At 47.0% G+C, this 22,422-nt stretch overlaps 1 protein-coding gene across 4 annotated transcripts in view; it reads left to right on the top strand.

Moving 5' to 3' along the window:
* Window positions 1-559: 559 nt before the first annotated feature.
* MED12 (mediator complex subunit 12) overlaps window positions 560-22,422 on the top strand; it is a 36,478-nt gene continuing 14,615 nt past the window's right edge. For 2 of the 4 annotated variants that reach the window (XM_040614020.1, XM_040614018.1), the window contains exons 1-26: window positions 560-825; window positions 1,200-1,304; window positions 2,113-2,304; window positions 4,036-4,195; window positions 5,475-5,650; window positions 5,939-6,049; window positions 6,609-6,863; window positions 9,017-9,163; window positions 9,452-9,551; window positions 9,995-10,131; window positions 10,958-11,092; window positions 11,488-11,614; window positions 12,257-12,486; window positions 12,913-12,993; window positions 13,852-14,025; window positions 14,291-14,435; window positions 15,370-15,488; window positions 15,639-15,782; window positions 16,555-16,718; window positions 16,979-17,110; window positions 18,670-18,897; window positions 19,095-19,239; window positions 19,527-19,647; window positions 20,340-20,441; window positions 21,156-21,269; window positions 21,536-21,699. In XM_040614020.1, the coding sequence (XP_040469954.1) occupies window positions 727-825; window positions 1,200-1,304; window positions 2,113-2,304; window positions 4,036-4,195; window positions 5,475-5,650; window positions 5,939-6,049; window positions 6,609-6,863; window positions 9,017-9,163; window positions 9,452-9,551; window positions 9,995-10,131; window positions 10,958-11,092; window positions 11,488-11,614; window positions 12,257-12,486; window positions 12,913-12,993; window positions 13,852-14,025; window positions 14,291-14,435; window positions 15,370-15,488; window positions 15,639-15,782; window positions 16,555-16,718; window positions 16,979-17,110; window positions 18,670-18,897; window positions 19,095-19,239; window positions 19,527-19,647; window positions 20,340-20,441; window positions 21,156-21,269; window positions 21,536-21,699 (3,807 nt within the window). In that variant the 5' untranslated portion in view covers window positions 560-726. The remainder of the gene's footprint in view (window positions 826-1,199; window positions 1,305-2,112; window positions 2,305-4,035; window positions 4,196-5,474; window positions 5,651-5,938; window positions 6,050-6,608; window positions 6,864-9,016; window positions 9,164-9,451; window positions 9,552-9,994; window positions 10,132-10,957; window positions 11,093-11,487; window positions 11,615-12,256; window positions 12,487-12,912; window positions 12,994-13,851; window positions 14,026-14,290; window positions 14,436-15,369; window positions 15,489-15,638; window positions 15,783-16,554; window positions 16,719-16,978; window positions 17,111-18,669; window positions 18,898-19,094; window positions 19,240-19,526; window positions 19,648-20,339; window positions 20,442-21,155; window positions 21,270-21,535; window positions 21,700-22,422) is intronic. The other 2 variants (XM_040614019.1, XM_040614022.1) reach the window with 2 other exon arrangements.

Raw genomic sequence — 22,422 nt, 5'->3', positions numbered from 1 at the left:
TCCCACCGGGCCCCACCATCCTTCCTGCCCAGGCCCCATGGCTAACCCCTCTGGGGCCCACCGCCCGCCTCACCCGGGCCCACCCCCATAGGGCTGCCCCCCAGCAGCAGGCCCAGCGTGGGGCTCCCAACCCACGGCCCAACCACGGGTGTCCTGGGCTGGGTCCCTGAGAACTGGGCAGGACTGGGCACCACTGGGGCAGCGCCAAGGGCAGCTGAGGGGTCACAAAGGGCCTCACGGGGGCAGTGACGGGAGGTGATTGTGAAGGTTAACGACAGGGGGGATGGCCAGGGCACAGCAGTGGGGGTATGGCCGGGGGGATGGTGGCCGTGGGGCGCACGGGGCGGTATCAGTGGCAGCGGAGGGGGGCGCTGCGGGCCCCCAAGGCTAATGACGAAGCTAGCCGGCGGTGGGGGGCGGTCGTGTGACCTCAGCCCAGCGCAGCTCCTCCGCCAGGGGGCGCCACCCGCCCCTCGGGCCGCCCCGTCCATCTTCGACACTTTCCGCCTCCGCTCGTTTCAGACTCGGGCCCTCCCCGGCGGCACTCGGGATTCTTCGGTCTTCCTCGGCCAGGCTTCGGGACGCTCCGGCTCCCCTCGGCGACGCCCGTGACAGCGGCGCGGCGGTCGGGCCTCTCCGGCAACGCTCGGGCGGCCCCGGCGCAGGGCGCAGGCGCGGGCGGCCCTTGTTGTGGCCCGGCCGCCTCTGTCCGCCGGCTGGCCCGGGATGGCGGCCTTCGGCGTCCTCAGCTACGAGCACCGCCCGCTCAAGCGCCCGCGCCTCGGCCCGCCCGACGTCTACCCGCAGGACCCCAAGCAGAAGGAGGTGCGGGGGCCGAGTGTGTGGGGGCACCTGGCGTGCGGGGCCGCTGTGCCGGGGCTGGCCCTGAGGAGGGCCCGGGGGTGCGCTGGGAGCCCCCGGGGGGCCTGGCGTGGGGGTGGGGAGCCCTGCGCCCCGCGGCGGCTGGGTGAGGGGGCTGGCTCTCCCCAGGACCCTGGGCCGGGGGGCGCTGGCCGAGGGACCCGCGGCTCCTATGTCCCAGGACCCGCCTGGGCGCTGCCTGGCACCGAGGGCCTGGGGGAGGCCGGCTGGGGCCCGCCGGGCCGCGCCGTGCTCTGGCCCCGCGCTGGCCAAGCGCCTGGCAGGGTCAGGGGCTGCGGGCGTGTAGCCGGGCCCTGTTGATCGTCCTTCCCCTGCAGGATGAGCTGACTGCTCTGAACGTCAAGCAAGGCTTCAATAACCAGCCAGCGGTCTCCGGGGATGAGCATGGCAGTGCCAAAAATGTTAATTTCAACCCAGCGAAGGTGAGAGGGTCGGGATGGTGTGGGGGTTTGGCAAGGCCTGATGTCTGTACGAGCGGGCTGCAGGGTCCAGGGGCAGTACTGGGTCTCATTCCTTTGCTGTAGGATGGGTGTTTCAGGACCTAACCCTCTGTCCTTGTAGAATCAAAGTTCATCATACTTTTGGAACTGTGTCCTACCCCTGAGAGAGCAGTTTCTTGTCTTGCTCTGTACATCTTAGCGACAGGTTTGTGTCTGCAGTCTGTGTTAAACCAGCATCTAAAACTCCCTGTATTCCATGAATAAAGCAGAAGACTAGGATACCAGAAGCAGGAAACTACTTCTTATTGGTTTGGTTACATCATGGTCGTGGTAGAAGAGAAGTAAGATTTCTTGAAATATCTGGCAGTTTAAACATGGGTCATAACAGGCTTCAACACCATTTTTCCAGTCTCTAAAATCAAGATGTTAACTTCCTGGCCTCCCTGGCAAGAGGACTAGTAATGACCTGGGACGGAAGGCAATCAATAAGCACAGTATGTTTGTTTTCCTTGGCCGATGTCTGAGAAGCCTTCTGTCTGTTCTGACAAGTATTTATACAGAGTTACGTCTGTCTCAACTTGAGTCCCTGCTTGGCTATTGTATATGTTGACTAGAAGCGTTCCTTTTTCCAAGTATAACAAAGGAAATTATTGGCAGGTTTTTTTGTGTCTCAAAAGTTGATACTGATGAGACTTCTGGTAGGAATGATGAGTGAGATTTTAAGCACATAGAATAGATCTTTGACCTGTGAAATGTAATTCAACTTTTTTTTTTCTTTTTTTTTTTCTAGATCAGTTCAAATTTTAGCAGTATTATTGCAGAAAAGCTGCGGTGTAATACACTGCCTGACACTGGAAGACGGAAGCCCCAGGTGAATCAGAAGGATAACTTCTGGCTGGTGACAGCACGTTCTCAGAGTGCCATAAACAACTGGTTCACAGATCTGGCTGGAACTAAGCCCCTCACTCATCTTGCTAAGAAGGTATGTTACAGCAGAGGCTGCCTGGCAGGGCAGAGCATTTAGGCTATGCTTGTTTCTGAAGTGTTTGTATAATAGAATGTTTGTACTATTGGGAGAAGTTTATTCTCTCTACATCTTTTGAAGCTTTCAGCTTGAAGAACTTACCCAGGATATGTAGTGCACTGGCTATAGTTGTCAAAGAACTGGTCCCTCATCTGTTGTTTGGAGTTTGTGTTCAGCTTTGTCTTTTGGCTTGTATGATACGACTGATTTATTTTGAGTTTTGGATGTTTCTCAGAAGAGCTGCCACTGTTGCCTTTGGTCTGTTATTTTAGATTAGGACCATTTGTATTGTGGAGGGTTTTTCAAGTTCTCGAAAGTCATAGTGAGAATTACTGGAGATCATCCTAGACTTCTGTTTCAGTGACTCACGTTTCTGGTTTTAAGGTGAGAAGAGTATGTGTATTATAGCTTGGTCTCAGCCAGGCTACAGCATTTCTGTGCCCTGGGGTCTAGAGCTAGATATTTCTCTGGTAGCACTGAATTCTACAGATTATCAAAGAAGAAAGAAAGGTCTTAATCTGCCATATTATGAGGCCTCGTAGCAAGGGGAGCTGACTCTCTGTCAGGGTGGGCTTATAAACAAGAACTCGTGAATCTAACATGCATGGTGGAAAACCAGAGCGCTCGGGTGCGAAATGTTAACAGAACACATAGTTTAGAAGCTGGAGTTTGTCTGCTCCTTGGTGTTCTGAGTCACTCTTGGGGAGGAAAAGAAAGTAGTAAGATTTTCCTAGAATCTGTCTCTATAAACTTAGTCCTTGTGTCCTTCTTTGCATGTTGGCTGTCGAGTTTCTTGAGGTCAGTGTGAAAGCTTGTACCTTTCAAGGTCTTCCCCAGTTTTCTGCAATGAGTTCCATCAGTTTTCATGGACAGAGACATGAAAGCAGAGACTGTTGGTAGCCAAGTAGCCTGTGTCTTTGAGGCATCAGAGAATAAGTGGGAAGAATGTAAGAAACAGCAAGTAAGTGATTGAACTCTTCGTACTTCACAGACTTTGAGATACCTACTGAATGGACCTGTCCTCTGTGAACACATGCATGCTTTTGCTCTCCGTAGTATCCTGCAGAAGTGAGGCCTGTAGCTGTACTTTTTCCTGTGATGTGTTGTTATTGCTTCCTGGTTATATATGTGCAGTCTGGTGATTTCACTGGTATCCTCCCATGTATCTTGAATTTTGAATCTCGGATTAATGAATTCCTTCCTACTATGGTACTTGGTTCCCTGTTTCTCAGTGTCTTCTGTTGGCTACTCATGGTATTTGAAGAATTTTGTCACCACTCTTTTGTTCATAAAATGAAGAGTCTGATCTTCAGTCTGTATAGTAGATACTCGGTGTTTCTGACTCAGTTCTTAGTGTGTACTTTTTTTGTAGTTGTTTATATCCTCTCTGGAGGATGTCCTCAAAGCTGTTCGCAGGATTCAGGGTGTGGATTTACAGTGATGTGTAATGATGTTTTCTGTCTTTTGATTTGTTTTGTCTCTGTTTATACTGAAATGCAGTTCTGGTACTTGTTGCTTTCTGACCAGAGGTGAATTCTCGCAGTAGGTTTTTTGAGATACAGAACAACAGAGTACCTTTTCCCTTTTTACCTTTTTCACACCTTGCAGCACCTACAGCATGTGCAGTTGCTTTGGAATAATTCCCATGTAAGTCCTTGGTTGCAATTTTCCCTCTCAATTCTGTTACAGGTGCCCATCTTTAGCAAGAAGGAAGAGGTCTTTGGTTATTTGGCAAAATACACTGTTCCAGTAATGAGAGCAGCCTGGCTCATCAAAATGACTTGTGCCTATTATGCTGCCATCACAGAAACCAAGGTGAAAAAGCGTCATGTCATTGATCCCTTCATTGGTAAGCACTTTGTTTGGAACACTGGTTTTGTTCATCTCAGATGTTTCCTTCTCAGCCTGCTCTTGAATAATAAGAGGTAGCCTGGAAATCCGTATGAACTTGTTTCCTGCTGATGAGTCCTAGTGCTCTGATGTGCATAACTGTCTAAAACAACAGGGCCCACCTGTAAGAGTATGCTGTTGAAAAATAAGTCTTAACAGCTGCAAGTACTTCCTGAGAACCTACCTCTTCTTTCTCCCTGCTAAGTTCTGTTGTGCTCCTCTGCTGTATAACCTGTTTTTTCCTTACTCTACAAAGACTGCAAACATTATAATTTAGTGTTGACTGATTAGCTGCTTCATAAGTGAGTAAGTGCATTTCCTAGAGAATTCAGGTATGGTAGTCCCTGTTTGTTTTGAATTTCATTAAGCCTTACTGGATCCCATATCTAACGTCATTTGCATCCTGGCCTGCTCAGATTACTGTGGTCTAGGAGAGCTCCCTTGGCTGTGTTCTGGTTTGTGTGGCTGTGACTACAGGCCCTGACCACAGTCCTTTGAAAAGCAGTGTTAGCCGCTGAAGTCCATCGATATTTTTTTTCCCCTCCTTGTTTATCTTTGGTATAAAAATTACACAGGCTTCTTAGCTCTGTTTCTGGAGGTTGATTTGTTTGTTAGATATGTTTATTCCATTTACTATCCTGTTCCTTTGGGTATTTGTCCTACTGCTGACCCTTGACCTACTGCTGTGTTTATTTCACGTTCTTGCGTATTTTGTCCTTGTTTTGCCATCTGCGTTGTCCCAGCAGAGTGTAATTGTGCTGTCACTTTGTGTATGGAGATTGTCTCTTATGCAGTTAGTTTTTTTAAAAAACAATTATTTTAAAAAATCGTTGATCATGGCTTTACGCTGAAATCTGAAAAAGAAAAAGAACAAAGTGCAGAGTTGAAGTGTTTCCAGTGTTTCTGCTGTCTGTCAGATTACTGAGAATGTGAAACCAGGCTGGCCTAGCGCTGCTCCCTGCTAGAAAGCCTCTTCTTCTCTGCCTGCTGATTCTCAACAGCTGCAATTGAGGAATCTTCCCAACTTTTCTTGTACAAAGTTACCCTGCCCCCCAAACACAGATTTTCCCCATTGTTCTCCATTCCTGTGGATGCCTCTTCCTCCCTGCCACCTCCAGGCCACAAGCAAAGCTAATGCTGTGGTACTTACTTTTCTTTCTTTGTCTGTGCATCAGCCTGGTTCTTTCCTGCTTCTGTTTACCACAGCACTTGTTGCTAACCTGTTTCTTCTTCTTCAGAATGGACACAGATCATCACCAAATACCTGTCAGAGCAGCTGCAGAAAATTGCGGAGTTCTATAGACAGCTCCCAGGGCAAGGCTGTGGTTCACCCCCTGGGCCAGTGCCCCAAGAGGTGGAACAAGCTTTGAAGCAGTGGGACTACAATGAGAAACTAGCTATGTTCATGTTCCAGGTGAGGAAATGGAGGGGGCTACTGGGTGGGTTTGTAGCAGAGGAGGGCTAGAGGAAATGGATGCAAAGTGATGTGTATTTTTGCAGAATGTTCACTTTCTGTGAATAGACCATTAGGGCTGGATGCAGTTTTAAGATTAGTAGTAGAACAGGGGTAGTACAGAACTGTGCGAACTTCTAGAGTTATTTCCACTGTTGGAAAGCAAGCAGCTGTTGCTGCTGTTCTGCCTTTCCTTAGTGGATGCTGCTTCAGCTTTTGTGCATTTGCTTTGCCTTTATCTGTGTGCAGGACGGCATGCTGGACCGGCATGAATTCCTGACGTGGGTCCTTGAGTGCTTTGAGAAGATACGGTCAGGAGAAGATGAATTTCTGAAAATGCTGCTGCCCCTGCTGTTGCGGGTGAGAAATGTGTACCCAGCTTGCTTCAGGAGAGTGCTGACTTACCCTGTTGTCAGTCCCCTTCCTGTTGCCTAAGGGATGGTGAGCTATTTTGTGCTGAGAACACTAGGGAGCGTCCCTCTAAGCATCATTCTTAGGTTGTGCAAGGAGACCTTTTTAGTCCTGTTCTTTTCTGTTTTTTTCTCCTTTACCCTGTTTCCATGCATGACTTGGTAATCCCTGCCCGTGTATAGCTGTGATAGCTGGATTCTTTGTGCACCACTGCATGGAAATTGCTTTTCTTTCTTTCTGGTGCAGCAGATCCTAGGCAGACCTTTTAAGCCCTGGGAAGTCTGGGTGTGGGTACATTTTGATACAAGGAATCCGTGCTGTAGAGCATTGAAAGGGTTCTTCTGATGTTTAGTGGCCAGTGGGTGATCAATGATGCTAAGGAGCTCTCTGTAAAAACGGACTGTATCTACCAGGCAGTGCCACACAGTATACTACTTTGGGAGGGTCAGGGGTGGGGTTTTTTGTTGCTTGTAATGAGGATGTTTTTCCCCGTCCCTTTTCCCTGCAGTACTCTGGAGAGTTTGTGCAGTCTGCATACCTGTCCAGACGTCTGGCCTACTTCTGCACCCGCAGGCTTGCTATGCAGCTGGATGGTGCTGGTGGGCACCCACCCCACATCCTGTCTGCCCAGACAGGGAATGCTCTTCCTTCAACTCCCACCCCTCAGCCAGCTGCAGGGAATCCTCCTCCCAGCCCTTTCAGTGACTTACTGCTGTGCCCTCAGCACCGGCCAGTGGTATATGGGCTTAGCTGCATCCTCCAGGTAAGTTTGAGTAGTGACTGGTGATAGTTGGATCGACAGGGACAGTTTGTTGTATGCTATCACAGAAAAAATCATTACAGTTTGAGTCAGCAACTTCCTGAGTACAGAAATATCAAACCATGATTGTCAAAGGGTTGGTCTTTGATGATGTGTTGCACAGCTGTTGTACAAGACATCAGTGCTCTAGCAGTGCCCTTGACTGGCTTGCATAAGAAAAATAGGTTGGAATAGAGCCTTTGATCCATTCACAGGTGCCTCAGATGGCTGGGAAAGCTTTGCAGAATGGGGGATGAGAAAGAAAGGGTTATTTCATCTTGTGTATGTCAATAACAGGCTGTCATCTAGGAAAGGAAATTATGCCAAAAATGAGAGTAATTTTGAGCTCTTAAAAGCAAACAGCGCCTCGTCAGAAAAACCCACCCCCACAAAACAAAAAATACCCCGACAAACCAAACAACCAGCACACAAAAAAACAACCCCTCCCACATCTTTATGGAAGAACTTTAATGGTTTAGGCAGACCACTCAGGAGCAGCAGCAGGCTATGAAAAGGTACGACTCTCAACTCGTAATCTTTATACTTGGAATTGATTAAACCTTACCTTGCGGTAAAAAGGGCAAGGTTCCTGAAGCTGTATTGGTAGATGTTTGAAGGGCAAATGCTGTTGTGTCACTGTGGGACTTGGTGCATACCATCCTTTGTCAGAGGGAGATAGAGGAGTTCTGTTCAGCGTGTGTGTTCATGGTTGTGTTTTTGTCCTTCGAGAGGAGAGTGACTAGGTCAGGTGGTTCCCTGCAGGAGGAGTGGAGTTTGCTCCTTGCAGGGGAGGAAAGGAGCGCATTAAAGCAGAGGAGATTCCAGAGAGTGCAGGATGGAGTATGAGGTGAGGAGGAAGGCAAGCACAGAGCTTGGGAACCTGCAACTCAACAAAGAAACTTGAGATCAAGGAGCCCTGACAGGATCAGGAAACAGCCAGCCAGCTCTCATGTTTGAAAGAGAGAAAATTCCTGGAGTACAGCTGGCTAGAAGTAACAATCTGCCTGCAAGGACCAGAGAGCAATGCAGGAGTTATAAATAACCCCTCTATATTCCCATTACGTCTGTCTTGGTCACTTTCACTTTTAAAAGTTTAGTTTGGTTTGTTTTCTGGTTTCTGTGTGATAAAACATGTCTTTCTAAATATAAAAAACCTGCGTTTGGGGAGTTTACTTTAGGGAAAATATGAGTATATACACCTCAAAGATTTGGCTGATTTGGGGTTTGAACACAACCTTCTTAAAAAGGTCAGATTGGTTAATAATGATCTGATCTTGTTTAGTGTGTCTCAGAAGAGCGTTTCTGATCTGCAGATAGTAGATAAGGCTAAGGCAGCGTAAGATCTAGTGGTTGGAGGTTGCAGCTGGGTAAAGTCAGGCTGGAAACAGATGCATTTTTGTGTATGTAATTAACCTTTGCTCACATGTTCTCGAGACAGGATGGATGCTTTGGTTTGATGTTTATAACAGCCTTGGTTGCACATCTTAACATGCAGCTTCTTGTGAGCTGGAAGCTGTAGGAGCATATCCTAGGAACCGTTCAGTAAAGTTTTTGTCTGTGTTTGTGTGGGTGTGTGTACAAGATCATAAAAGAATGAAAATGCATATATAATAGTATTGTTATTATAATCATTACTGTAATCATACTTGTAATTATTAATATAGTATAATGAGTTTGGGTCTGTTGACTTGTATTTCTTCTCACACTTCACTCTTGATGAGGGCGGTAGGTCACTGATGTAAATGCTGCTTCTGGACCACGAGGGTTGAATTTTATATTGGTGGTGTGAGTTGTACAAAACAAGTTCTGTTTAGAAGCAGCAAGGAGCTCTGCAGCAACGTGTTACTGCTTTTGGATAGCGTGGAACTCTGGTCTTGGCTTCCTGAGCATACCTAGGGCAAGAAACTAAGTGCGGCAAGAATACTAGTTTACTTCTTTCTACTGTAGTATAGTCTTTAGCACAAAGACCCTTTCAGAGCTTGGAACAAAAAAAACCCAAATAGTAAATACGTGTACAGGACGATGAATGCCCGGGCAGTAGGATAAAGTAGTGGTTATTTCTGTAGAAAGTGATCTAACTTAATTGTTTTGACCTTGTTTTGCTCCATCTGTTGCAGAGTATAATTTTGTGTTGCCCAAGTGCCCTTGTGTGGCATTACTCATTGACTGACAGCAGGATAAAGACCGGCTCTCCACTGGACCACCTGCCTATAGCCCCATCCAACTTGCCCATGCCAGGAGGGAATTCAGCCTTTACACAGCAGGTGAGCAGCTTTCAAAAAAGGCAGCTCTTGTGGTCCAGGATAATAGCTGTATATTAACTCTTTCAGGATTTTCTTTTCATATTGTGTGATAAGCAGAACTGGAGCTTGGAGTCTCGCTCCCAAGGCTTTAACTGCTCCTGTTTTGCTATAAGCAAGACTGGTGTCCTGGAAGATAGGCGAAGTCTAATCTTCAGTAGATTTACTGTCATGCTCTTTGTTTTCTGATAATTTTGTACACAGGACTTTTAAGGCATGGTTTTGTATGTTTACACAATCCATTACTTTTAGGTTCGGGCAAAGCTGCGTGAAATTGAGCAGCAGATAAAGGAACGTGGTCAGGCTGTGGAGGTTCGCTGGTCATTTGACAAGTGCCAGGAAACCACAGCAGGTAACTTGCTGTAGGTTAAAGTTTCTCTCCCCGTTTCATGTGTTACCCTGAGAAAGTTCCTGTCTGCCTGTTTTCTTTGTTTTTTCCTATTTGATGACATTGGTGTTTTACTGTCAGCAGTTAAAAAAAACCACAAATAGTTTCTTGCCAGTGCAAAATCTTGCGTGGGTCTGTTTCCCAGGGGAAGCTTCTGTTACTGGAAGCTGGAAACATATACAAGAGTATAGTTCTCTGGTACATGTGCCATGTGCTGATGCTTTCCCCTTATGTCTGCTGTTGGCCACTGTGAGAGTCAGGATACAAAGCTAGGTGGACCCTTGCCTGACTGGTGCAGCTTTCCTTAGGCAGTCTCCTGAGCAATGAGCTCACACAGACTTTTGCTACGAGTCCATTGTACCGGTCTCCAAATACGCATTTTTCTTCTCTTCTCTGTTCTCTTCTAGGTTTCACTATCGGCCGTGTCTTGCACACTTTAGAAGTTCTGGACAGTCACAGCTTTGAAAGATCTGACTTCAGCAACTCTTTGGATTCCTTGTATAACAGGATATTTGGGCTGGGTCCAACCAAAGACAGTCATGAGGTGCTTTGGGATGTTGGTGCTGGGCCCTGGTCTTGGATGTGGCTATATTCTTGTTTATATTCCACTGTTATTGTCCTGTGTTTGCCGAGAGCTAACTAGGTAGTGGCCTTTGGCCAAGAGATGTGTTCTCCATTAAAAAGGATTTCGTGCAGCCTTAAGTTAGGGAGGTACTAAACTGAGAATGGGGGGTCTGCTCTAGAAAGTCTATGCTAACAAATACATATAAGCTTGAGAGAATCCACGCAGCTGACTGAGGAGAGTCTTCTGATGGAAGACATGAGTCCAGATGGCGGATCGATGATAAAGACATGCTATGTGTCTGAGAGAAGTAAATGCTAGTCTTGTCAAATTCTGGGCTGGTAGCTGTTTCCTTGGCGTCTGGGAGCTCACAGTTCAAGTTCCTCTGAGCCTACTTGATATGTAGGACCATGGTGCAGCCAGTACTGCATTGGTTCCTGGAAGTGAGCTGCAGGACTGGCAGTTTGCATACTACGTATAATTCTGTTGAGAAGCTGGTTTTCGCTCTGTGCTAAGATTAGCATTCCATAGATGTGCTGCTGGAAGAGAGATGATTTTCTGAAGCAAAGCCAGACTGGAGATTTGTTAAGGGCTGTGGATCACCTCATGTTGCAAAGTGGAGTCAAAGCAGAGAGAAAGCAGGAAGGCTCTAGTTTGGCATCTGTCCTCCATGTTAGGAAGAGGGGAATATAGCAGTCTTCGGGCTGTGCTCTACTGGAAGTAGACTCACTTATATGCAAATGGAGGCTTTAGGACTGCTCACCTCTTCAGTTTGGCTCAGGTTCTCACTGTAGGGCTTATATCTCAGCAGATCTCCCCCGATGATGATGCAGTGGTGGCCTTACTGTGCGAATGGGCTGTCAGTTATAAACGTTCTGGACGCCACAGGGCTATGGTTGTGGCCAAACTCTTGGAGAAGCGTCAAGCAGAGATAGAGGCTGAGGTAAGTCCTTATTCCTGGAAGGCTAGCAGCAGGAAAGGAGAGCAGAGGTTACCTAAGTCAGTTATCTAACTATTACACTGAAAGACAAAGGCTGATCAACACCATGCCTCTCAACGCTAGTGCTGTTAATTGTGGTATTTGCTCCATCTAATCCAAAGTAGGTCATAAATGAGCCTGTGGGATGGTGTGTATCCCATTTCTTGGGTACGTTTGAAGACAAGTGATGGCAGTGTGGAAGTACTGGCATACTTGGAGACTGTGAAGTAGCTTACAGAAACCTGTGGGGGGACTTTCCTGTAAATGCAAGATAGAAAAAGTCTCTTGAAGACTTTTGTGGGTCTTACAGATAGTTTCTCCTCTGTGACAGCAGTTGGTAATTTTTCCTGTTTCTACAGAGATGTGGGGACTCTGAAGTTGTGGATGAGAAGGGCTCCATCTCCTCAGGCTCTCTCTCAGCAGCCAGCGCTCCTGTCTTTCAGGATGTCCTTATGCAGTTCCTTGACACTCAAGCTCCTATGCTAAGTATGTAATAAGAACTTGTGGTCTCCCAGTTTCTAGCTTTCCCTCTCCTGCAAACTTTGGATTTGTATGCTATTCTCTTGTGGTAGGTCTTGAATGTACCTGAATTCTCTCTCTGGCTTCCTTGCGATCCCGAGCGTACCTTGGAGAGGGAAGGGAAGCAGCCTGGAAGGCCAGATGACAGAAAGATAATGCAGAAGCACTTCTGTTAACAGAGTGTTAGCCAAGAATAAATGAGTATAGCCTAATAGGGAATTAATTCAGGCTGAGAACTTTTAAAAGTTTTTCAGTTTTAACTATTAAGTGACCAAGGTCTGGAATAGTCTTTCAGTGGAAGTACTGTGAACAGATTAAGGGGGACAGGATCCAACTCTGAATGATGTAGGCTACTGTTTGTGCACCTGGGAATGGTACTTCCAGGCTGTGCCTCTGGTTTGTGCGACTAACTGGAGTACGTTTGACTTAATTACCACCTGTTGAAACTGAGCTTTCTGCTTTTAGTCCCTGCTGTAATCTCAGAACTGTATATCAGTCACTACGTTTAAATCTCTGGAAACACTTTCTCTAGCCCTAGGTTAGGTGGCTGGTGTTGCTCATAGTGTTGCAGGAGAACTCTTGACAGCCCTGACTGTCTTGTCCTTTCAGCTGATCCTGGGAAGGAAAATGAGAAGGTGGAGTTCTTTAACCTGGTGCTGCTGTTCTGTGAGCTAATCCGACATGATGTCTTCTCTCACAACATCTACATGTGCACGCTCATCTCCCGGGGTGATCTTGCCATGGATTCTCATGGGCCTCGCCCGCCCTCACCCTTCGATGATCCTGCTGAAGAGCACGACAGGAAGGAGACAGAGGGAAACAGTGGCATCAAACTAGAGGTGAGAGCACAAGCACCATGGCCACCTTGTACATGTCCCCTTGTTGTGCTTGTCCGTTTTTACCAGCTTTGCAGCCTCCTTGCTATTACCTGCTGGAGGGTATACCAGCAACTTGTGCTTCTCCTTCCCCCAGCCTATTTCCTTAGCTTTTCAGTTTTAAAAGTAGAAGTCTTAGAGTGGCTTAGAATGTAAAGGGGTAGACAGGAAAATCTTGCACTGCTCGGAGCAGAGCAGCGTATCATGAGGTGCTGTGTGAGGCCTGTCCTTGATGTTTGCAGTGTATTAGGCTTCAACTTGCCAAGTACCATGGGTGTGTTGACATATTGCTGTCACTGTCCAACAAGGACATCGAGTGCTGTAGTAAATAAATACTCTCTTGCTCCCTGGTACATCACTGAGATGCAAAGCTGCTCTGTTTGTTCCCAGGACACAGGTCTTTCTGAAACCATGGACATTGACCACAACTCCAACATGCTCTTTGATGACATGGAGAAGACAGACTTTTCGGTATGTTCCTGCATTTTTCTGCTGGCTACTCAGTACATAGGTCAATATGTTGTAGTGGGACCGGGGACAGTGTGTGCTTTGCTTTTGTACGAGTACTCCCTCCACTGCTGTAGAGCCAGTAAGCTGGAAGTGGCTGGGTTGTAAGGCAGCTGACACTGTAAAAAGGCCCATATAACCTACTGATGCAGGTTGGGAGTCCATCAGAGTAGAGTGAGTCCCAGTCATTCTTGGGATCTCTTAGGCTCTAGCCACTGCCAGCCCAGTGTTTGGGCAGGATAGGAAGTGGACTGCTTGGATGACTATGATAGCACCAGGAGATTGGGAGTGACTTACTGTCAGCCAGGGTTTTCTTGGTCACCTGGGAGAAGACTCTGCTATCCTCGTGTGTGTGGCTGCCAGTACTTTTTCAGTTTTACAGTTCTTCATATTTGTGTGCGTAGTTCGTGGTTGCACAACACTCTAAAGCACTTGATAATAAAAGTAACTTGGGGTGGTTGAAAAATCCTTGAGTACCTACATTCCTCCAGCCATTTCTGGCCTTTCAAAGTACATGTTAGGCAGGTGTGATGTGCACAGCTATGAGGCTTTCCCAGGATCCTTGCTTGTTCTGTGGATGTTGTTGTTCCCAAAATTCTAAGTTGTGGTTATTTATTTCCTATTGTTTTTAACTCTCTATACAACATGGACTGGAAGCAGATATGGGGACACTTCGCACATTGCCTTAAGAACAGGATGCTTCTCCAACCCTCCCTCTTCCTGCTTGTTTTTAGGCCTGAGCAGATAAACCTTCCTTCAGCATCTTCACTGTTGCATGACCGTATTTCCTAACTACCTTTTGTTATTCTTGTATCTCCCTAGATGTTTTCTCCTCCAATGCATTGTGAATCTAAAGCCAGCCCTTCCCCTGAGAAACCAGATCCTGAAAAGGAAGCAAAGCCTTTGCTGAAGGATAAATCTGTGGAAGGAATGTTAGCATCCCTGTATGACCAGCCTCGGCACATCCAGTATGCAACACACTTTCCTATTCCTCAGGTATGAGATCTGCTCACCTGTTGTTGCCCTGTGTGCTGGTCATGAGGCTGCTGTGTTTCCCTGCAGTACAGCTGTGGGTGGGTAAGGAGCAGTCATGCCTTCCTTCACTGCTGCAGGAAGTGATCTGCGTAAGATGTCTCCTTGCTTACTCCCAGAACAACTTCTGAGATGAAGCTTTCCTTTTCTTTTAAGAGATCCAGATGTGAAACAAAATTAAAGCATTCAGCCTCATAGTTGCTAATGCAGTTGTCTTTTGGTTCCCTAGGAGGAGTCATGCAGCCATGAGTGTAACCAACGGTTGGTAGTTCTTTTTGGGGTTGGAAAACAACGGGACGATGCTCGGCATACGATCAAGAAAATAACCAAAGACATTCTAAAAGTCTTAAATAGAAAGAGCACTGCAGAGACAGGTTAGTAGAGCTTGAGCCACTCTTTTCTGAAGTAGGAGCATCATTCCAGTTGGCTGGCTCCTTTGGAGTCTCACAGTGAAAGGATTATAGAAAATCTACAGTGCCTGGTAAGCTGTATCAGTCACTGAGAGTCTGGAATGGTGCTCTGTTCCCAAACATACTAACCAGCAACTAAGACGACCGGTTTCCTGCTGACAGTATCTGTTTAATTGAACTTTTCTTCAGAAGAGGATTAGATCATACCAGGTTCCGAGTGAGACCCTGGCCAAAACTTTGGCTTTTCAAATTTTATTTGCTTTAGCTCTTGCATTTAGATCCTTGTACAAGAAACAAAGAGGACTTTGCCTATGCATATTTGTTAAAGATCTTGATTAAACGGAGCACGCCATCATGCTTGGGGCACGTGCTAAATGCATAGTATAGGAAATTTGGATAGCTGTGTAAAATCAGTAGGAAGCCTCTGCGTTCCGTCAGCTGAGAATCTGGCTGCAATTTTTTTTTCTCTCTTACTCCGATTCCTGAAAGGCAACTTGCAATGTGGTAGAAAGATGATTCTTTAAAAGGTGGGGTGCTCTGACAAATTTTGAGGCTGGACATCTCCAGTCTAGGACATCTGTTCTCATCAGTGAATCAGTGTACCTCTAAATTGAGAGAAAAAATATTTTCTCCATCCAAAGAGTACCTTCACTTAGGATAAACCAGGTGTTAACCCTGCTGTCATTCTCGGGTTAGGAATTCCTTCCTCAGCAGTTTATTGTTTTGGTTTCAAGATGGTCCTTATCAGCTTAAGATGTGGGACTCGGGCTTTTTGGCTATGCTGCATGGCAGGAGCTGGTCTTGCTGAGGGACTGACAGTGCTGATGACTGATGTCTAGTCTTCCTCTGATGGGGAACATAGCCTAATACCGTTTGCTGACCTTTCCAACTTTGGTAGGTGGAGAGGAAGGTCAGAAGAGGAAAAAGAGCAAGCCAGAAGCATTCCCAACAGCTGAAGATATATTTGCAAAGTTCCAGCACCTTTCTCACTTTGATCAGCACCAAGTCACATCTCAGGTATGACCCTTTCAAAACTGCTGTCCTTCTTGAGCCCTGACTGTGTCCCTTTGCATTACTGAGAGCAGCTTCCTGGAGGGAAAGGGAGATGGGCCTGCTGGGGGACTTCTGCAAGGGGAGATAGTACTGTGTGTCATCTTGCCCTTGCAGGTATCTCGCAATGTCTTGGAACAGATCACCAGCTTTGCCTTGGGAATGTCATACCACTTGCCTCTGGTACAGCACGTGCAGTTCATATTTGACTTGATGGAGTATTCACTCAATATCAGTGGTCTTATCGACTTTGCCATCCAGGTAAGCACATTGTGCTCAGTTGGTTCCTGGGAGGGGTTCATCAGCCTGAAAGGCAGCAGATCCGTGCTGTGATAGTTGAGCTGCTCCTGGGATCATTGGTGACCCTCTAACCTGTGTTATGGAGGTGATCAGATTATGTGGTTGTTGCAGTGCTCCTGGGCTGCAGCTGTAGGTAGTCTTACATGTTCTGTTGTGAGGATTATTCTTCCAGCAACTTCAAGGTTGTCTCCAAAGGACTTGCATTGCATCTCTGTCCCTGGCTGCAGCAAGGCCTTGTTCTGAGTGAGAAGGGGATCATCTGTCTCTGGCAGCTCTCCCACCTTGCTCCCCTGGAAGGATCCTTGGCACATGGCAGTGCAGGCTGCCTTCTGGATCCTGCTAAAATCCTGTTGCTGTTTCTGCAGCCTGTGCCAGGTGTCTCTTGAAGCCTTGCTACGGTTGCTGATGGAATTGAGGCTGTTAACCTTAAAAAGGGAGCCGAGTTAGATTTATACAGGACAGAATTACCGAACAAGCTGTCTGCTACTACCCGTGGCAATATCCCAGTCGCCCTCTGATACCCAAGCACTGACAGCCCCTTGTACTGCCTGAGTGAGACATTGTGCCTAAGTTTGGGGTGCCAACTGTTCCAGGGGTACATCTCTAGGCAGAAAGTGCCTGCCAGTCCCTTTCCTGGCAGGTCCTATAGGCTGTGAGTGTGGTGTGCCTGCTCCATTTCTGACCATACCTTACCCCTGTGGCTGTTGAAGGGTTTTTCTGTCATTGGGTGCAGTTGCTGAATGAACTGAGCGTGGTGGAGGCAGAACTGCTGTTGAAATCCTCCGACCTTGTTGGCAGCTACACCACCAGCTTGTGCCTGTGCATCGTGGCTGTGCTGCGGCACTACCACTCCTGCCTTATATTGAACCAGGACCAGATGGCTCAGGTCTTTGAAGGGTAAGGCAATCTTCACCTCCCTGTGTGGAATGAAGCAGCGTGTCTTCTGGGGGCTCGTAAGGGGCAGGGATGTATCTATATCCTTCCTAAAAGGCAGCAACTTTGTGCCTGAGAGTTCAGCTCACAGAATTTATGGGGGACAGGATATGTTACTTAGCGCACGCTGTTGCTGTGAGCTCGGGAAGATATCTGTGTAATGAAATTATTCCTTCAGATTTTCTTTTCGTGTTGCTGCAGCATTTTTTTTTGTCTCTGTGCAGTCTGTGTGGGGTGGTGAAACATGGCATGAACCGTTCGGATGGGTCCTCAGCGGAGCGCTGTATCCTGGCCTATCTCTATGACCTGTATACGTCCTGCAGTCACCTCAAAAGTAAATTTGGGGAGCTCTTCAGGTGAGGCTGAGGCAGGTGGGATGCGGTGGGTACTGACTAGTATAGCACCTTTAGCTTAAGCTTTTGCTTGTGGTCTTGTTTGATGTGATTGTCCCTGATATCGTCTCAGCGGAGGACTGAAGCCTTGGGAGTAGTGCCTGTTTTACAGGCAGTAATGACCCGGTGTGTAATCTTTACTCTTAGACCGTCACGGTTTTGGTAAATTGCCTTTGGTAGTCCTCTGCACATCCACGTGTCTGTTCTTATCCCATTCCTAGAGGATAGAAGTAGAGAGATCTGTTCCCACCAAACTCTGATGACTGAGCACTTCATCCTGAAGGTTGTGCTCTGCTTATGCTCAGCACCCTGATAATCCTTGGGCTGGTTCTGAACCTGCACTGTTTGGTTCTGGGTTTGTTCCTGTGCTACTTTGCAGTCCTTATGCTTGTTCTGCCCCTGTTGGCTCTTCAGGTTCTGCTCTGCTGGTGTTGCCCCCAGGCTCTGTCCTGTGGGCTTACTTTACTCTGTGGTCTTCCGCTCTTTGCAGTTCTTCACTTGGGAACTGTCCCCCTCACCAGCTCCCTGTGGATCTCCTCCCTTAGCAGCTCAGAGATGGAGTTCACAGATCTCTCTGGCTTTTTGCTTACATGATCCTGTGAACGGGTAATTCTCCTGACAGCCCTGTTTCCCAGTGCAGTGCTTCACTTTGTCTTCTCTCACAGCCCCTGCTCCCTATCAGCGTTTCCTGTGCAGGCATGCCATAGGAACATCTAACTCTCCGTGTAACCCCCTGTTGAGGGGCTGTGAGAGTGGCTTGTGCCTTGATGTCAGTTGGCTAAGCTTCTGGCTGCTGAGAGCCTTTGAAGTCTCTCTCTGGACTGAATCGAGAGGAACAGGGCGTGCTGTGGTCACAGGTGCATTGGAGTTCTTTGAGGGAGTCACTACACATATGGAAATGAGAAACCTGATATTAGACTAACTGAATTCCTAAAAGCTGTTCAGCAAGGCTTTGAAGTAAATGGCCACAGATAAAAGGGAATATCCTGTAGCAGGCAAACAATAGGTTAGAGATGGAGACAAGGAGTGAGAAGGAGTTTGTATTTTGAGGGTGATCCCTCCCTGAGGAGTCTCATAGGATTCGGCTAGTGCTCGTACTGTTCTGTATATTGGGAGTTGTATGAGTGGTGATAGCAAAACTTTTCATATAACTGTTATTCAGCATGTAACAATAGAAGTTGGCTGCAGGTTGTTGTAGTAAGGCACAGTGATAGTGACGAGTACTAAACTGGCAGATTAAGTTTAGTGTTGTTAATCATAAAATAATACTCACAGGATTGTCCCTGTTCCCTTCTAAACTTTTCGTAGTGGTGGATATATGCTGCCTGGATAACTTCCAGGTGCTTCCCCAACAAAGAACCAGCTTCACTCTTTTGGAAGAGACTTTGTTGGTACACAGTGATCTTGAGTTTCCACGTTCATGCTGAGGGAGGGCTTGCCTTGCACAGGATTGCTTTGCTTGTCAGAGTTCAGTGGAATCTTAGGTTTTTGTGTTCCTAATCTCTCCTTCCTGTCCTGTTTAGTGACTTCTGCTCCAAGGTGAAGAACACAATCTACTGCAATGTTGAGCCATCTGACTCCAATATGCTATGGGAACCAGAGTTCATGATTGATACTATTGAAAATCCATCTGCACATAACTTTACATACACCAACCTGGGAAAGAGCCTCAATGAAAACCCAGCCAACCGTTACAGTTTTGTCTGTAATGCACTTATGCATGTATGTGTGGGACACCACGATCCAGACAGGTGAGAAGCAGAACTTTCATGGCTCTACTGAGATAGTAAAATTTTCAGGTGAGGGTAAGAAAGCCAGTAGCCATTCCTTGGCTGTCTTGGGGTGTGAGGAAGGAGCCAAGGCTGGGATCCCTTAGAGAATCATTCACCTGATGGCATGCATTAGTAGCAAAGTTGACCCTCTGCTTTTTTCATTATTTATTTAACAGGGTGAACGACATTGCTATCCTGTGTGCTGAGCTAACTGGCTACTGCAAGTCTCTAAGCGCCGAGTGGCTGGGTGTGCTCAAAGCTTTGTGCTGTTCCTCCAATAATGGGACCTGTGGCTTCAATGACCTCCTCTGCAATGTTGATGCAAGTGCAAACATTCAAAAGGGGAAAAGGAATTGAAGCAGGAGTGGAGGGATCCCTTGGGAGAAGGCAGAAATGAACAAGGGATGGAGGCTTTGTCTTCTGAGGACAGGGGAAAGGCTTTGAATACCAGGGCTACCTTTTGGTGTTTGCAGCCTGGGCTGATCATGGACATTGACCTGGGGTTATGGGCCCTTCTACCCCCCAGCTCCTAGGCAAGCTGAGGAATTGCTGACAGAGGGAATGAGGCAGAGGCTGTTGTGATCACTGGCTGATCTCCTCTCTTCCAGGTCAGTGACTTATCTTTCCATGATTCCTTGGCCACCTTTGTTGCCATTCTCATTGCCCGGCAGTGCTTGCTGCTGGAGGACCTGATTCGCTGTGCTGCTATCCCCTCACTCCTCAATGCTGGTAAGTGCATCCCTGCAGAAAGCTGGTCTTAGTCTCAGTTCTAGCCCAAAGGCCTGTGCTTAATGGATACTTTGTGAGCCCATAGTTGTGAAACATGCCTCCAATACTTCTTTTATGGTATTGATGGTATCAATCTTTTAAGAATTGAACATTTTGCTTTGGAGAGTTTCTGGCCTTTTGGTTTCTATCAAAAACTGGTTGTGTGAAGGTATTTCAGTGTCTTACTCTCTGGAGCTGAAATGAGTATGGAGATATTATCAGCCATGCTGTCTGACCAGTGTCCTCAGCTTTGAACTCCAGCAGTCCGCCTCTCACTGCTGGTATGGTTCAGCTCACACTTTGGCTAGAGCGGCCAGCTGACCAGTTGGGCCTACAGTGCCTGGTTCACTCTGCCTTTACTCTGTCACCAGCCTTCCTAGCTGTGCTCTGGGGATTGCAGCATCCAGACTCTGACAGGGTGAAGCTGGGAAGACAGAGCAAGCAGAATGTAGTGCATTTCATTGGGGATAATACTGATGGATTTGCTCACTTGCATGTTAATTGCTGCACATGCTCTATATTTGTAAATACAATAAGGCTGCTGCAGCTTCTCAACTGGTTGCTCCAGGGCAGTGTACTGTGAATAGCTTTTGGATTGAGAGTCAGCTGTCTCAGTGCTTAAGAAATCTCAGCTGACTGTTTTCTTTACATAGCCTGCAGTGAACAGGACTCAGAACCGGGAGCACGTCTGACCTGCCGGATTTTACTCCATCTGTTTAAGACTCCACAGCTGAACCCATGCCAGCAAGATGGCAGTAAGTGAATGGAAGTAGAGCCTTTATTGTGAAAGTACTGAGGCTCTTGCACCCTAAGAAAAGAGATACTGGACCCTATGATTAGAGTCATGACCTGCTTGCTCTGAATAAAGCAGGCAAGGCCTGATACACTGCTTTCTGCAGAGGACAAAGAACAATATCCTTCCATTTATTTCACTCCATGGTAGCCCCGCAAGTTGGGGAGGAGGCCCTTGGAGGCAGGAAGCCAGCCAGTAGAGGTGGCCTTGCTGTCACTAAGCCATTAGAGTAATGATCACTTCTTTTTTTTATGTCTTGAGCTTTGTATAGCCTCTTAACATGGTGCCAAAAACTGCTATTTTACAGCGCTCCCTTTTTGTCTGATGATGGAAACAGTCCAGGAAGCTCTGTTCTTGGCTCCTCATAAGTATCCTGATAGCTCAAATCTCTAATCCCAGCCTGTGTTCTAGGTTAGGGTCCTGTTGGAGCTTGGAGTTCATGACACAGGCACTGCGCCCCATTTTGATTTCATGGTTCAGTTGTCACAGCATGATTGGCACTGTGCTTTGTGAAACTTAATTAAATTGACTCCATGTTACAGTTTGGAAAAGGACTAGCCTCAGGATTCTCTGAGCTGGATTCTACGGTACTAGCTGTCACATAATTCAGTCAGCTCTGGAGCCTGCGCCTTTCTCTCTTACTGGATATTGCCCTTCCCCATTGTCCTCTTTGCAGACAAACCCACGGTGGGAATCCGCTCTTCCTGTGACCGTCACTTACTGGCAGCTTCCCAAAATCGTATTGTGGATGGAGCGGTCTTTGCAGTGCTGAAGGCTGTCTTTGTTCTGGGTGCGTACCTGTGTTAGCCTGAACCTGTAAGAATGTTTTTAGTGTGGTGGGAGAAAGGCACTGTATTGCATGTGTTGGCTCTACCGATGGCCAGGGATCTGCTTTGGTGGATATGTGGCTTGTCTGAAGCCCTTTGATTCAGCTGTAAATAAGCTTTGTATCTCTTAGCTGCAGGAGAGATCATGGCAGAGAGTTTATGAACGCTCAGGATGTTTTGCTTTAGGTTTAGCATTGATGATTAAGTGACAGTTGTGCTTTTCTCATAGGAGATGCAGAACTGAAAGGCTCTGGCTTTTCCCACCCTGGAGGTGTTGACGATCTCATGGATGATGAGCTGGGCACCAGGAAGGCTGGTAGTCGGGTAGTAACTGTAGAAACGGCTAGTTTGGATATTTATGCCAAGTATGTGCTAAGGAGTATATGTCAACAGGTGAGTCTGTCCCATCTCTAGGTTTGTCCTTATTCCCCCTGCAGACAGATATATCCCACATGACTTTCGGCAGGTTGGGTTTGGCAGGTATTTCTTCAAAACATCAGTCAAGAAACCTGTGATGATTCTGCTGCCTGATGGTGCTAAGAATTGCTCACCGTGACAAAAAAATAGACCCACAAACAGTTGTCAAGGATTAGGTGTCGCAGTATGCAGGGACTGCACGTCCCCTTTGCTTTGGCAACAGCACGGGGCTCATGTCCAAGGAGGGGAGTGCTGGGAGTGGTTTGCTGAGATGTGTGCTGGAGGCAGAGAAGATAAGCGCAAGAAAGACAGTTTGTTGAAGTGATAAATGGTGCCTTTCAGAATGCAGCTTAAGTGTTGCTTGCAGCTAGGCTGTTAATGTATCCCTGGGCTTTGCAGTGCCCTGTTTACTTAATTAAAGGAACAACAACAAAAATCTTTTGCTTAGCCTAATGTGATAGCACCAGTATTTCTGTTCCTTTGTAAAAAACTGACATTTGGGGAACTGAAACCTGGCTAATAAGGTACTTGGTTGCCAAGTGAAGTGGCTGTTAGCACTACTGTATGAAAGCGGGTGTTGAAGGGTGTTCTTGGCCTCAGTTGCAAATTTATCCTGTCAGCAGGAAAGATATAGAGCTACAATTTGAAACCTGTAGTCCATATTGCAATTTGAAACCTGCAGTCCATATTATTAATGTG

Source organism: Falco naumanni, chromosome 14, assembly GCF_017639655.2.
Source record: "Falco naumanni isolate bFalNau1 chromosome 14, bFalNau1.pat, whole genome shotgun sequence".
Classification (NCBI taxonomy): domain Eukaryota; kingdom Metazoa; phylum Chordata; class Aves; order Falconiformes; family Falconidae; genus Falco; species Falco naumanni.
Note: the sequence above shows the minus strand (reverse complement) of the source record. Positions and strands in the feature narration are given on the sequence as shown.